Raw genomic sequence first — 16888 nt, 5'->3', positions numbered from 1 at the left:
CACTTTATGGAGATAATATGCAAAAAAAAAAAAAAAAACTTGTTTAAAAAAACCTCTGTTAATTACAGTCTCATAACAATAACAAGGAATTGATTTACACTCAAACATGTTGCTGCGGATCAAGTTTATCAAGAACAGCAAAGTTACAGCAATGGTATGAATGCCAGTGTATTATTATGGGATGATGCAGAAGTGCACACTGTGTTGGTTGATATGGAACTAAAACAATAAAATCCATGAATATACAAGAGAACAGCTGTAGAATAACTGTCCACTGTAGTGACCACTATGCATGAAAGGGTTAATGAACATCTACAACAATTGCAGCTGTGTACAGGGGTTGGACAAAATAATGGAAACACCTTCACCTCAAGATGATAATGCCCCAATCCATACAGCTAGAATTGTTAAAGAATGGCATGAGGAACATTCTAATGAAGTTGAGCATCTCGTATGGCCGGCACAGTCCCCAGACCTCAACATTATTGAGCATTTATGGTCAGTTTTAGAGATTCAAGTAAGACGTCGATTTCCACCGCCATCGTCTCTAAAAGAGTTGGAGGGTATTCTAACTGAAGAATGGCTTAAAATTCCTTTGGAAACAATTCACAAGTTGTATGAATCAATACCTCGGAGAATTGAGGCTGTAATTGCCGCAAAAGGCGGACCTACACCATATTAAATTATATTTTGTTGATTTTTTAAGGTGTTTCCATTATTTTGTCCAACCCCTGTATATGCCATATTGTAGCAGCAGTGCTAATTTTAATCTGTGTTTTAAGATGCATTCATACTAGGAAATTCTCCACAGAACTGATTTGAATGTATTTATTCATTTATTTAACTCATTTTACTCACAGGGTTGAAATACACTTTGAATAAATTGAATGAAAGTTGAAAATTACATGATCAGTTATTCTAAATAAAATAAGAATATGTGTAGATACAGAATGTAATGCACATGAGCATTTCCTATCCTGAGTTTGTGAGTAAAAACACTGAAACTGTTGAAGCATAAAGTGAACTCTCTCTCATATACAACTGCGCCATCTAGTGGATAAACTGATGTAACCTGTTCTGCAGTGCACCTGAGGAGTTCACCGAGCCTGTTTTAAAGCAGATCCTGAGTTTTTCTACTGTTAATCACAAAAAACTAAACGTATGGGGATGAAGTCGACACATCATACCTGTTAGTCTGTGGTTGCACAGATGTGGAAGGCTGCTGTGTGTTGATATGTGAGAGTGTGTCGTGGGTGGAGGATTATGGCTGAAGCTCGGATTAGGGATTGAGTGCTTGTTTTTAATTCAGCGTGGAGAGTGCTTCTTATGTCGCAGTGGATTTGAATGGTCATGTTTTGATATCAGAGGCAGTTCAACTGTTCAACCGTTGCTTCGGATGAACTATCTGACCAAATGTTTTGCTGTGTTTTTCTAGGATGATATGTCAGTGCCTTTGTTAGAAGAGAATCTGGACGGGTCGTCAGGCGTCCTCTTTCCTTTCTACGACCCTGACACGCATATGCTTTACCTGGCCGGGAAGGTGGGTCTAAAAAAAATAAACAAAAAAACCCAAAAAAAACCCAATAACAAGTGCCTTTGTCATATTACAATAGTTTAATCCATAAAAGATTTTAACCTTTAATGTTCCTCTTAGGGTGACGGGAACATCAGGTACTATGAGATCAGCTCAGAAAAACCCTACGTCCACTACCTTACAGAGTACCGCTCCCATCTGCCTCAGAAAGGAATGGGTAAGGACCACACACACAACGACAACAATGTGTAGACAGTGTTTTGAACTAGAACTAGTAGCTCAGAGACAAATATTCTGTTTGACTAATACCCATTCCATCACTGATTTATAGAGTTTAACATTTTGAAGTGATATTGCAACTTGAAATCTACAGGGTGGGGAAGCAAAATTTACAATATTTTGAGGCAGGGATTGAAAGACAGTGTATGACCAATTAGTTTATTGAAATTCATGAGAATTTATTTGCCACAAGAAAATGTACATAATAGAAAATGTTTTTATTCTATGTGTCCTCCTTCTTTCTCAATAACTGCCTTCACACGCTTCCTGAAACTTGCGCAAGTGTTCCTCAAATATTCAGGTGACAACTTCTCCCATTCTTCTTTAATAGTATCTTCCAGACTTTCTCGTAATAGTTTTGCTCATAGTCATTCTCTTCTTTCCATTATAAACAGTCTTTATGGACACTCCAACTATTTTTGAAATCTCCTTTGGTGTGACGAGTGCATTCAGCAAATCACACACTCTTTGACGTTTGCTTTCCTGATTACTCATATGGGCAAAAGTTTCTGAAAAGGTATGGATAATAGTGTTAGGTATGATTATGACATCAATATATGTTTAGTTTCAAAACAATTGACGTAGTGCCTGCTGAGAAAAAACAACTAAATGTTCATTGTAAATTTTGCTTCCCCACCCTGTATATTCAACTAATACTTTGGGGTTTATTTTTCTTCATGAGTGAGTCAGAAAATAAAATAATGATTAAAATTCTAATTATCTCTGCTAAATACAGTAGTCATTAGTTTTCAGTGGTTGGCATTATCTGATATAACTAGTATAGTTGTTGTATTACACTCCAGTATAAAATATTAATAAGAACAATTCTACCAACGCTAATAATAAGTAATTGATATTAACTTTACTGACAGATAAAGCAAAAACTCAGTCAGAAAAACAGCTTAGTAAATACAGACAGAGAATGAAGACAGCAAAGCATATTATATTATATTACTTTGTATGTAGGGATGTAACGATTACCGGTATAACGATAAACCACGGTAAAATTGCAGACAGTATTACTGTTTAAATTCTAATTTTCATGATAACCGTGTTTGATTACTGCACTTTTCCGGTGAAAACGCCGATGTAAAGATCTGCTTTTATGTCAAATATTTGAGTATAGTTTTAATTTATTACAATTTTGATTTTATATACCTAATATTTGGAATCAATATTCACTTTTAAAGTCTTTGAAAAGGTTCGTTAAGCATCTGTGTGTTATTTATGGAAGAAATTATGTACATTTTTCAAATCGGATTATATTTTTTTGTGTGTTTTTTGTCCTTTTGTGTTTTTATAGTAGGTTAAAGTGAAAAAATAATAGACAGATGATATAGATGAAGTTGTGCTGAAAAAAAAAAACAGATCCCAAACATGGGTATAGTAAACATTTGTTTATATAGTATATAAAGGCAAAATCAAAAGGACTGAAAAATGGACAAAATAGGCTCAGACCACTAAGGGTTAATATTTGAATGTTTCTGCAACAGAAAGTACATTGTACCAATTATTTTACTTGTTTTTTTTTGTTTTTTTTTTTCAAAATACAACTTGGTTATAGATGAAGTTGTGCTGAAAAAAAAAAAACAGATCCCAAATATGGGTATAGTAAACATTTGTTTATATAGTATATAAAGGCAAAATCTGTATGTATGTATGTATGTATGTATGTATGTATCTGTATGTACATACCTGCAGGGATGACAACTGAACTTTGTACTTTTAAGACAATGACCAAATTGCTTAAATATTTTTGAATAGTGGAAAAATGTCTGATATTTTTATTAAACTTCAATACATAATGAGTGAATCATCATCATCATTAGCAGTGTATAATACAGTCTTAGTAATGATAACAAGAACTTCAAGCTATTATGAAACTACTTTAACCCATAAAGACCCAAACAGCCACTGGCAACCAAAACCATCTACTGATCTAAAATATTTAAACATTTCTAAACCACAAAACCTATTAACACGTTAAAATAACTGGTGTAAAATACAGTTATTCATCTTTTCATGGTCATCAGATATGACCCATTTGGACATTCAGAGGCTCTGTAGGGAACGTGGAAACACCGTCATCTTCTACAGCATTGATTCACCAGTAAAACCCATGGAGTTGGATCAATGACAGTGGATGGAGATGCTTGTTAGCTTACCAGCTGACAGGCCGTAAGCTATTGTCGTCATGTGGCGTCCGTCATCGTCGTCGTCTGTCATCGTCATCTGTCGTCCGTTACAAAAATTTCAATCGTCTTCTTCTCCGAAACTACAATTCTGATTGACGTCAAACTTGGTATACAGCTTCTTTATGATGATGTCAACAAAAGTTAGTGAAATTATTTGGATCCGGATCTGATTCTGGATTTGGTGCCACTTTTAAAAATTTCCCCATTATAAAAGATAGGAAGTGGATTGATCCAATAACTCAGTAAATATAAATGATATCCGGTGTAAATTTCTACACTCCAGCCCTGATGGGGAGATGACCAAAACATAATGGCCACATGCTGATCAGGATCTTCTTCTGGATCCGGGAACTGACGGAAAATTTCACATGGGCTCTTATGGGGAAAACATTTCAATTGTCTTTTTCTCCGAAACTCCAGTTCTGATTGACTTCAAACTTGGTATACAGCTTCTGTATGATGATGTCAACACAAGGTATTGAAATTATTTCGATCCAGGTCTGATTCTGGATTTGGTGTGACTTTGAAAAATTTTCCCATTATAAGAGATAGGAGGTGGATTGATCCAATAAATCAGTATCAATGATATCAAGTTGGAATTTGAATTTTTTTACAGATCTGATTGGAATATGACCAAAACATGGGCTATTTCTGTAATATAATAAATACACATAACTGGGTGATAATAAATGGCACCTGAATATATTTCCCAAAGCTTTTAATTTGGCCGGTAAGCCACAGGGCCATTGGTCGTATTTTTTTTAGATACAGTTTTTGATATCTTTGCGGAAAAGTCACTTTTTCTTCTGTTTTTTTCTGTTTCTGATATAATAACCCTCAACTTTAAACTGAGCTTTTATGAACATGTACATGATCAATGAATTAAATATAGGAAAATACACGATATTCACTGAAAAGACACAAAATACAGAGGGTAATATTATAATGAATGGTGATAAATCACTTGAAAAAAAGTTAAATATAGAGAAAAAATTATTTGGAACGTACCACAAAAGTAGCTCTGGGTCTTTATGGGTTAAATGTAAAACATGCTGATAAGCTGAAAAACTAAAGGATTGTCTGGTAGTGTGCAAGTGATTTTACTTTTGAAGCCAATGCATCAGTATCAGTAATTTTAGAGATACATTCATAGATACAGGATGGCCAGAATCTCATATCCCAGTACATTATTTCATTTCCAGATATCAATGCTTACACTGATATAGGAAATTTTGAAAAATTCAGTGTACAATAAACAGTTTTTGTAAAATGAGCACATGAAAAGACCTATGTTTTTAATTATAAACACAATTGAAAGATATGTAACTCATATTTTAATTTTTGTCTCCTTTTATTTAGAGCCTTTTCACTGCACCCTGTAACAACATATAAAATAATGCCATTACCTTTATATTTCTCTTTTTATTTCTGCTGGATAATTTAATAAGCGTGGTGTTCTGGTGAAACTGCCTCTGTTCAGCGGATGTAGACCCTCTTTTAGTGTTCAGAATGACACTGTTCTGTGTTTTCCATGTTTTTGTGTTGCTCTTGTGTATTTATTGTCTGCATTGACCGGATGAAATAAAACAAAACATGTTGCTGTTAAGTGTATGTTATGAGATACAACAATATAAGCAATAGAGCATATTATGTAACAAAAATTATCATATTACATGGCCCAGTTCACCAGAAATCACACTCCGTTAAACCAGGTGCTTTATTTTTTACCCCACCCCCCGAAAGAGGGGCAAGGGGTATTGTTTTTGGTTTGGTTTGGTTTGGTTTGTTAACACTCTAGCTGCAAAACTATTGGTTGAATTCATACCAAATTGGGTTTATAGATTGCCAGTGAGCCAGAACAGATCTCATTACATTTTGCGACAAGTAGGTTGAAGTTAATTTTTTTTTTTTTGGTAACAATTTTTATTTCTTAATTTTTAACAGTATAAAACAGTCTCCTCAGGTTGAGGAGCAGGAAGAGAACAAAAAAAACAAAAAAACAAAAAACAAACAAACAAACAAACAGATGAAAAGAACAGCCTGTGATGGTGACAGAATATTAAGGTCCCTTAATAGATGCATTTGTCTCTGAATGTCAGCCATTTTCCCCAGTTTTTCATAAAGAGATTTTCTTTTCACTTCAGTTTATATGTCAGATGTTCCATGACAAGTGTATCATCTATATTGAAATCCATTGTTTATAAGATAGAGCATCTGTCTTAAGCCAGTTCTTTGTTATGGCCTTCTTCCTGGCCACCAGAAGGATCTTGACAAGATATGTCTTCTTTATGCACTGATTCTTCCAAATGTCCGAGGTACAGAACAAGACAAGAATTTGGGATTGTGTATCCCAACACCTCACAGAGAGCTGAGTGAACCTTCCCCCGGAAGGGTTGGATATTTGAGCATTTCCAAAACGTGTGTGTGATCTGAATCCATGTGATTACAAAGTCTCCAACATGGCTGTTGAGTATTCATTTGTTTACTTTTAATTTTAGGAGTGATGAAATAACAAATTAGATTTGAAGTTAAAATTTTTTATGAATTTTTCTTTTTTTTTTTTTTTTTTTTTTTTCATTTACTTATAATGGGTGAAATTTCAAATGTCTGTAGCAGCAAAACTATTTGTTGAATTCATGCCAAATTTGGTTTATAGATTGCCAGTGACCCAGAATAAATGTCATTACATTTTGGGAAAAGTAGGTCAAAGTTAAAAATTTTTTTGAAGTTTTAAAATCTTTTTTCTTATCCCATTTACTTATAATGAGCAATATTACAAATGCCTATAAAACATCAATTTTATTTCAATTTACGTCAGACTTGGCACATACAGGGGTTGGACAAAATAATGGAAACACCTTAAAAAATCAACAAAATATAATTTAATATGGTGTAGGTCCGCCTTTTGCGGCAATTACAGCCTCAATTCTCCGAGGTATTGATTCATACAACTTGTGAATTGTTTCCAAAGGAATTTTAAGCCATTCTTCAGTTAGAATACCCTCCAACTCTTTTAGAGACGATGGCGGTGGAAATCGACGTCTTACTTGAATCTCTAAAACTGACCATAAATGCTCAATAATGTTGAGGTCTGGGGACTGTGCCGGCCATACGAGATGCTCAACTTCATTAGAATGTTCCTCATGCCATTCTTTAACAATTCTAGCTGTATGGATTGGGGCATTATCATCTTGAGGTGAAGGTGTTTCCATTATTTTGTCCAACCCCTGTATATAGAGGCAGTTGATATGCTGACATCACCACACGCATAGACATGATGACATCAGCTGGATCGATGCCAAAATAGGCTACAATATGTGCGAGGGGTGGGGTTTGTTGTGCCTGGCACCACTTGTTTTACTCTTATTGTTGAATGTGTACATTATGTGGATGTTGATTCCTGATTGAAAACTGAGCTACTGTGCTGCCGCCTCTTTTGCACCTGTAAGCAAAGCTGCTGTGCAAATAAGCCTTCAGCATTTGAATAGACAAACCAGTGAAATCGTAGATCAGGTGAAGTGACAGCAGCAGAGATCTGAACACTTCAGAACACAGAGAACACTATTCCACCATCTGATATTAGGAAGAGTCACATGAATTGTATGTGTACTACCTTTTAGACTGATGTTTTGTCTCAGAGCCCTTAATTATTTTTCTATCCGTTTACATATCGTTTACAAAATTAAGGTGTTCAATAAATATAAAATATCTGGATAAACTAAGCCAATTATCAGTATGAATTTAAGATTTTGCTTAGATTATATTATTTGTTTATATATATTATCGTTTAAAACTGCACCATCTTGTTGTGTTGTTTTGTTTCTGCAATTTTCCTTTTTGTAAATAGGGTAGTCATAAATAAGCTGTTGCTTCTGCCTACACCTTTTCACCCATGTTTAATATAGAACTCCAAAATGTATGTATGTATATATCATGTTTTGTTAAATGGACGAATAGAGTACTTACTTATTGTACAGTTGAATACATAAAAATAAAGCGTTTATTGATCTGCAGGTAATGTAGCGACCATTTACAGTTTACTCACAGTTAAAGGGCTGATATGTAGTATTAATGTTCCAAACTCTCACCAGCAGGGGGAAGTTGTGTACCAGAACACAGTTAATACAACCAAAACCACCAATGAATAAACACTATGTATCCACAGACTGAATCACTCACTGAAAAAAGTATAAAGATCATTGTTTAATGCTACACACATCTGTACCCTGGTTTATTGTCTAGTTTTCTCCATCAAATGCAAAACTCATAGTCACTTATTTTGACAGCTGCTTAAAATAACACTGTCGTAAAGTACATTTGACACTCCTAATTTTTTTCTGAACACTAATGATGCTTTTAAGATATATTTGAAAGTTTTAAGGTGGAATTATTACATGTAGGGGGCAGCCTTGGCTTAGAGGGCAGGAGAGTCCGCTTGTGACTGAAAGGTCACTAGTTCGATTCCATGGAGTGGCTGGAAAAGTTGTTAGCTGATGTGCCCTTGAGCAAGGCATTTAACCCCCCGTTTGCTCCCCGGGCGGATGATATGGCCATCCTACTGCTGCTAGTCTGCAATGTGTGGTGTGTTCACGCATGTTCTAGTGATGGGTTAAAAACAGAAGTTAAATTTCGGTGTGTGGTGCATGTACTGTATACTGACAATTAAAAAACAGTCTTAACCCTTTGATGCATGAATTATGAGGACCTTAGTCAAGATTTTTTTCCTGGGTGTTTTTATTACTCTTTAGGCATGAAAAAAACAATGGGATTGAAATTTTTTAATGAACCGATTTTTAACCCTTTCATGCATGAATAATGCGAACCTTAATCAAGATTTTTTTTTTTTTTCCTGAGTGTTTTTTGTTTCTCTTAAGGCATGGAAAAAAAAAGAAAAACATTTATAAACCTGGAGTTCATGGAGTTACAAAAATGTCCACTCAGCTAAAGAAGCAAAGAAACATGTATTTACTGATATACTGTGTGAAAACTATGAAATAAAAACATGTTTAATGCTGCTAATCTGATGTTTTCTCACATTTTAACATATCTGCATGGAGATAATATGCAAAAAAACAACAACAACTTTTTGTAAAAAACAAACAAACAAAAAAAAACAAACAAAAAAAAAAACAGTTAATTGCAGTCCAATAACAAATAGCATTTTGTTTTACATTCAAACATGTTAGTGCAGATCAGGTTTATCTAGAACAGCAAATTTACAATAATGGTATGAATTACAGTGTATGGGATGATGCATAAGCGTATCCACCGTATTGGCTGATATGGAACTAAACCAACAAAACCCATAAATATACAAGAGAACAACACCTTTGAACAGCTGTCCACTGTAGTGACCACTATGCATGAAAGGGTTAATGGAGTTACAAAAACGTCCACTCAGCTGGACGCCATGCGTTTAATTTGTAATAATGGCCGATAAAGTAATAAATTTGCCATTTTTTAAATGTAATAAGCCAATAACGTAATAACTGGCCAATAACGTAATAAAAGTTCTGAACCGATAACGTAATAACTTTTGGCCAAGTACATGATAATTTGTCACGTTATTGGCTGATTATTGAGAGAGAGAGGGAGAGAGAGAGAAATTTTATCACAGTTATATCTAATAAATGAAACTAAAATACAGTGACATTAATATATTATTACATTATTTGCTCAGTTATTACATTTGCAAAAAATTTTTTTACCAGGCCAATAACGTAATAAGTTATTACGTTATTGGCCAAAAGTTATTACGTCATCGATTCAGAATTCTATTACGTTATTGGCCTATTGCAGTTTAAAAATGGCAGATTTATTATGTTATCGGTCGTTATTACGTTATTGGCTTCTACAAGCAAAGAAACATGTATTTAAAATGCAATATCAAAAGGTGATAAACTGTGTGAAAACTACGGAATACATTTTTTTAATGGAGCCAATCTGATGTTTTCTCACATTTTATTATAATACTACACTGGGTTACAAAAAATATTTTTTGCAAGTTGTCTAGGTTTTTTCAACTGAATTAGGACCATTTTGCACCGCTAAATCCAAAAATGACATCTGTTTTTCTCAATCAGGTCAGGTTTTTTTGCTAATTTGACTTTGAAAAATTTGATCTTTTCACAAAATTGATTACATTTTTGTGACTTTATCAGTTGATTTTTTTATATAGCTCTCACCCAAAATAGGTTTTAAGAGAAAAAAAAATCATTTCATCACTTGATTCCTGTTAGGTACAATGGTGTATTCACCGCAGATGTAGTAGAATACGTCAGGCTTATTTTTGCAAGATCTTCTAGTCGAAGCCATTTCATTCACCTGTAATATTAAAAAAACCATTAATCATAAATTGGCAAAAGTAAAATCTTCAGAACTTGTTTATTGCAAGAAATATGAAAGAATTTTGTATCATATGATGTGAAAATGCCCATAAATGTAAGCAAAAATGTTAAAAAGCCAATATGTAGCATAGTTCAGAAAGTTGACCTGATTGAGCAAAATTAATGTGATTTTTGGATTCAGCACAGCAAAATTATCCTAAATCAGCTCAAAAAACTTAAACAATAAATTTGTTGTTGACCAGTGCTATAATACTAGTTATTACTCATTTCATGGAGATAATATGCAAAAAATAAACTTTTTGTTTAAGAAAAATGTTAATTACAGTCTAATAACAACTAGCAATTGATTTACACTCAAACATGTTACTCCAGATCAGGTTTATCAAGAACAGCGCAGTTACAGTAGTGGTATGAATGTCAGTGTATTATGGGATGGTGCATAAGTGTCCACTGTGTTGGCTGATATGGAACTAAAACAACAAAACCCATGAATATACAGGGTGGGGAAGTAAAATTTACAATGAACATTTAGTTGTTTTTTTCTCAGCAGGCACTACGTCAACTGTTTCAAAACCAAACATATACTGATGTCATAGTCATACCTAACACTATTATCCATACCTTTTCAGAAACTTTTGCCCATATAAGTAATCAGGAAAGCAAACGTCAAAGAGTGTGTGATTTGCTGAATGCACTCGTCACACCAAAGGAGATTTCAAAAATAGTTGGAGTGTCCATAAAGACTGTTTATAATGGAAAGAAGAGAATGACTATGAGCAAAACTATTAGGAGAAAGTCTGGAAGATACTATTAAAGAAGAATGGGAGAAGTTGTCACCCCAATATTTGAGGAACACTTGCGCAAGTTTCAGGAAGCGTGTGAAGGCAGTTATTGAGAAAGAAGGAGGACACATAGAATAAAAACATTTTCTATGATGTAAATTTTCTTGAGGCAAATAAATTCTCATGACTTTCAATAAACTAATTGGTCATACACTGTCTTTCAATCCCTGCCTCAAAATATTGTAAATTTTGCTTCCCCACCCTGTACAAGAGAACAGCTGTAGATTAACTGTCCACTGGAGTGACCAGTATGTATGAAAGGGTTAATATAGCTCCTTTAAATGTTGCTGTGTCCTTTACCAGGTGTGATGCCAAAAAGAGGCCTGGATGTGAGCTCCTGTGAAGTGTTCAGGTTCTACAAACTGGTGACAATCAAGAGTGTCATTGAGCCTCTTTCCATGATTGTACCACGCAGGGTAAGAGTCCAAACTCTGGTACATTTAGAAGAAACCCTTTTTACTCAGAACTAACTCGTTTCATGTGAATGTGGACGTTTGCAGTCGGAGTCGTACCAAGAAGACATTTATCCAATGACAGCTGGTAACATCCCTGCTTTGACTGCAGAGGAATGGCTCAGCGGGATCGACAAAGGTCAGAAATAATCTAGCAGAAATCAGCATCTCAATATTAACTACAGTATTATTTTGCCATAACATTACAAATAATATTAGAAAACTCCGATATCAGTTTTTGAGACGACAAAAAAATATTATTAATATCCTTCTCATAGTGTTTTCTTTTCTCAGACAAATATCAAACCAAGCTAAATGGAATATTTGCATGTCTGAAGGTCTAGTGGAGCCTTCGTAGTAAGCAGTCCACTGGGCATGAATAAAATATAGAGACTAAGTAGCTCATCTTTCTCCTGGATGCTGTCCTTCATGTTCAGGCCCGGTGTTGATGTCTCTGAAGCCTGGAAGTCAAGTAGCAGAGTCGTTGTCAGAGCTGGGAAAAGGGCAGGGAAACGTCGTGGACACTCGCAGGTCTCAGAGTCGGCCGGGGATGCTACAGCTCGCGTACATTCAGGACCAACTAGGCACCAAAGATGGCAAAGAGGACAGCACTCTGACGGACCAGGACAGGAATCGGACGCCGGTTAGCAACGGAGAAGACCTTGCACTTTGCTCTCCTCCAAGGACAGAGAATGAGGTACGAGAGGGTTTGTTAGATTATAGTTACATTCTGCAGTTTTACAGATGACAGATTTTATTGTCATTTGACAGCACAGCGTACATACAGCACAGAGTACATCAAACGAGATTTCGATCGATGATTAGGGACACTGGGCTGCTGCAATTGGTGCGCCACCATAGAACCCTTTTCTTTGAAATTTGCAGTGAAGAATACAAGATAATGCAAAGCACAAATATAAGACATCATACAGTTTTTACACAGTACACGTGGACACAAGCTGGAATTTTTTCATGGATTTGAAAGGAATTTGGGGGACAGGGTGAATGTTAAAGGCAGACAGCAGATGCATTTAAATCAGAGTTTTTCAACCTTGGGGTCGGGATCCCACGTGGTGTCGCCTGGAATTCAAATGGGGTTGCCTGAAATTTAAGTAATTGATAAAAACAAGAGTAAAAACTTACTAATAAAAAAAATTATGGTGAGTTGAGAGAGACAATGACAGACATAAAAGACAAACTGTGAAGCTTAAACTGAAGCACTGTGGTACTGTTTCTCTTTCAAATGTTCATTGTGGTCAGTTTCAGATGCTGCAGCTCTTTCATAATTCATACTTTGAGTTATTGTTTGTTCAGTATTAATTGTCAGCCTCGTAAATACAAGCTGGACTGACTGTACATATCCTGACCAAGGAAAATCAAATTCTCACTTTGTGCAGTAATCTACACCTGGCTTTACTGCCTCCGTCCATAATAATATACATTATATAGACTAAATGTCATCTAAAATTAATGTTTATTAGCAAAATAGTATAGCAAACTATTACATGATCAAAAACAAATAAATTTTGCAAAAAACAGAAAAGTGTCTGTTTTGAATGTCTGGGGTCGCCAGAAATGTGTGACGTTAAAATGGGGTCACGAGCCAAAAAGGTTGGAAACCACTGAGTTAAATGAAAGAATGTTATTTTCTAGTACTACCAGAGGTTTTTTTTATATTTTTATTGACAGTTTTCTTTTTTCTTTTTTCAATTTTTTTTCTCTATTACATCCTAAAGTGTAATGCTGTTTTGCAGAGAAAGAATTCAAAAAAGTCTAACCTTCTCAAATCAGATTGTTACGACTCATTATATTTCACCCGAGAAGTTAAAGTAAAGGATGTTTTTATTATTGTCAACTAATCCCACAAAAAGACTAAGTACTTGGCTGATTATGTTAAGAAGATTTTCTATGTAGTTAAAAACTATGACAATTTATTTTTATACTGGAAAACATATATGTTTATAACAATTACTTAACCTGTAATTTTATGAGAATAAAGTCGAATACAAAAAGAGTCATAATTTTACGAGAATAAAGTTGTAATATTTGAGAAGAAAGTCATAATATTTTGAGAGTAAAGTTGTAGTTTTAAAAAAACCTCATCATTTAATGAAAATAATGTCATACTTATATGAGATGAATATTTTGAAAATAAATTCACAATAGTGCAATAAACAGTCATAATTTAGAAATTGTAAGCCTTTCACTTCTGTTTGGACCAGACGACAAATGATAATGTGTTGATGGTGGGCGTGGCTAATAGGCTCAGTATTTTGCCATGCCTAAACCCCAAATGAAAGTAGAACCTAACAAAATGTTCTGAGTCCTTCATTATGCAATAAGTTGGTATGACTTTATTCTTGTAAATTATGATATTTTCTCCACCTGTTTTTAAATTACGTTATTCTCCTAATATTATGGCTTTATTCTTAAATTCGACGACTTTAATTTCATAAAAGTACATTATTTTTGTTAAATTGAGTGTTTTTTTTAAACTACAACTTTATGCTTATAACATTAGAAATATTATGACTATTCTCGTGATATTATGCCTCTTTTTTTTTTTATACCAATTTTTAAATTTATTTTCATTGTGCATCTCCAAACGTACAATACAAAAAAAAGAAAAAAATTCCCATTTTATAATATAAAATTTTGTGACACACCAAGTATAACACTCCCCCCCAGAACCAATGGTGACCCCATACCAACCCAACCTGGATCTCAAAATACGAAAACCAGTAATAAAAACAAATACACATATATAGATGAAAAACAATATAATTTACAGATATAAACAGATAGATGATCAGGATAGTCATAGATAATTATGTTAAACTCTTTCTTTAACTATAATGTGAACTGCATTCCACATACTAAGGGTTTTTAGACTGGCTGCATGCATCTGGGCCACTGACCTCTCCACCATAACTATATCTAGAAAATAATTGATCCATTGTTGCTGTTATAAAGTATGAGGCGGCTGCCATCTCAATGCCAGCATTTTCTTGGCTGCAGTGAGGGCAAAATTATGACTCTTTTTGTATTCGACTATTCTCATAAAATTAGGGGTTTTGTCATGATATTTTACAACTTTATTCTCATAGTGACAAGTGTTTTTATTACTTCTGCCAAGGAGGTTATGTTTTTGCCGGCGTTGGTTTGTCTGTTTGTTTGTTTGTTTATTTGTCTGTGTGCAAGATAACTCAAAAAGTTAAGGACAGATTTGGATGAAAATTTCAGGAAATGTTGGTACTGGCACAAGGAACAAATGATTAAATTTTGGTGGTGATCAGGGGTGGGGGGCACGATCACTGATCTGCCTTGGCGGAGGTCTGCTCTCTCCGAGTGCTTCTAGTTTTCTTATGTGGCCCTAATATGCTGTCGTACAGATGAAATGTGCGTTTTTGGGTTGGACATCAATACCACAACTTTCTGATAAAATGCTGCCCCCCTCTGTTGGTAGCTGGAATTTTCTTTTTTTTTTTTTTTTTTACAAATCATCCCTTTAAGTTTAAGTCAGATGGACCACTCAACATTGTCAATAAACCAAATTAAAACTATAGCCTGATGTGACAAAACTAGATCACCTGCCTGATTTCCACTACAAATAACACCCTTGATATAATTTACAATTTTGTGTTTTGTCCATAGCTGCGGCTCAAGTTCCACAAGCAGCAGGAGGAGATCCGACGGCTGAGGGAGCTTCTCAACCAGAGAGATGTTCGCATCAAACAGCTGGAGCTGGAGATCAAGAACGTCAAAAACACACAGACTCCGAGTTCACTTTAAGACTTGCTCGTACTACAGAGTCGACTTCACCTCCCCACAGGACACATGCATAACTGTACAAACCTACTAACCCCATTTTCAAAGCACCTGATTCACCTCTTTTCTTCCTTCGAGCTCCTCATACTCACTGCACAGGGATAATTTAAAGCCAGTATCACCTGAACGTTCTGCTGTCGTACTATTGTTCCTTCGATTCTACACAAGGTGCACATATTCTTTCTTCATGTACATACACTTTTAAACACTGAGTCTTATCCATGTCATAACCAGTTTTAAAACTCTGCACCCCTCAACCTTCCCCTTGTTTTCTTTTGTACGCTGCACAGCTATGCAAGTTTATTGCAATTTTTAGCTTTTTTATGCTCTTAGTAGCTGAGAGAGAGAAAAGGATGTCTGAGCCAGTTTGACTGACTGATGTGGCTGTTTGCATATTGTTTGAAAGTTGTTGCAAGGTTTGGAGCAGACATCCTGTGTGATTGTAAGATAACGCTGAATTTATTTTCTATGCTTGGTGATTTTTTTTTTTTTCTGTATTTAAACTACTGTAATTGGACATGGCTGTGGTGTGTACGTCTGCAATGAATGAAAGTGAGCTACATGAATGACTATACCGTGCTCCCAGGTCCAAGTGAGCTGCGATTGTTTTTATTTTTCATTTCTTAATTGGTGAAAAAAAATCCTTCCGTTTTTGTTTTTTTTCGCTTTGAGTTGTTTCACAGTACTGTCATGTTTTTAACTGATGCCATGTAGCAATCTTACTTTTTAATTTATTTTTAAAATGCAGTCAATAACACAATACCGGTCATTTAAAACCACATACTTGAAATTTGAAATTGAGATTGTAATTTTGGAAAATACACAAATCAAACTGTAAAAAGAATGAAAACCTGTGTACTTTTTACTGGTTTTGAGTCACTGTGAGGAAAAATAGTTATTTAGATAGTCAACCTACTTCTGTTTGTCAAAAAAATATATTATTACAAGCCAAAAAAGTTGACTTTTAACCTCAAATAAAACGACTAAATGTCATCTATGTGATTCAGGGTTTGAAAGGCTCAAACTAAAGATATATATCATACTAATAAATGTGTTTGAGACTGTTAAGCTACCTGGATAAAGCATTTTGATTTGGTTGGTGCTAACCCTTAGCATGTTAACAGAATGTTAAACTATTCCCTCAGTGTGTTTTCCCAGGTTGGGTTTCTTCTTCTGGATGCTGAATGTTAAGTGTTGAATGTTCATTTATTCTAGCCTTGTTAGCAGTACTTTCACTACGACCACATATCAAGCCTTCCTCAGCAGGAAGAGTTTGATCAGCAAACTGTCGACAGTCCTGCTGAAAGCTGTAAAAAGCAAATGGTGGATGTTGAGCTAAGATGTTTTTGTAATTTACTGGTGTTTTCCGTATGTGTGCCTGTTCAGGCTCATACAACAGTAAAAAAATATG

The 16888-nt window shown here is 34.8% G+C and overlaps 1 protein-coding gene across 2 annotated transcripts in view; it reads left to right on the top strand.

Annotated features, from left to right (window-relative positions):
• The window catches only part of coro2aa (coronin 2Aa), a 119638-nt gene extending 102750 nt beyond the window's left edge, over nt 1–16888 (top strand). For both annotated transcript variants that reach the window (XM_030140255.1, XM_030140264.1), the window contains exons 7-12: nt 1436–1540; nt 1655–1751; nt 11501–11613; nt 11698–11788; nt 12087–12346; nt 15304–16888. In XM_030140255.1, the coding sequence (XP_029996115.1) occupies nt 1436–1540; nt 1655–1751; nt 11501–11613; nt 11698–11788; nt 12087–12346; nt 15304–15441 (804 nt within the window). In that variant the 3' untranslated portion in view covers nt 15442–16888. The remainder of the gene's footprint in view (nt 1–1435; nt 1541–1654; nt 1752–11500; nt 11614–11697; nt 11789–12086; nt 12347–15303) is intronic.

This window comes from Sphaeramia orbicularis, chromosome 1 (assembly GCF_902148855.1).
Source record: "Sphaeramia orbicularis chromosome 1, fSphaOr1.1, whole genome shotgun sequence".
NCBI lineage: Eukaryota > Metazoa > Chordata > Actinopteri > Kurtiformes > Apogonidae > Sphaeramia > Sphaeramia orbicularis.
Note: the sequence above shows the minus strand (reverse complement) of the source record. Positions and strands in the feature narration are given on the sequence as shown.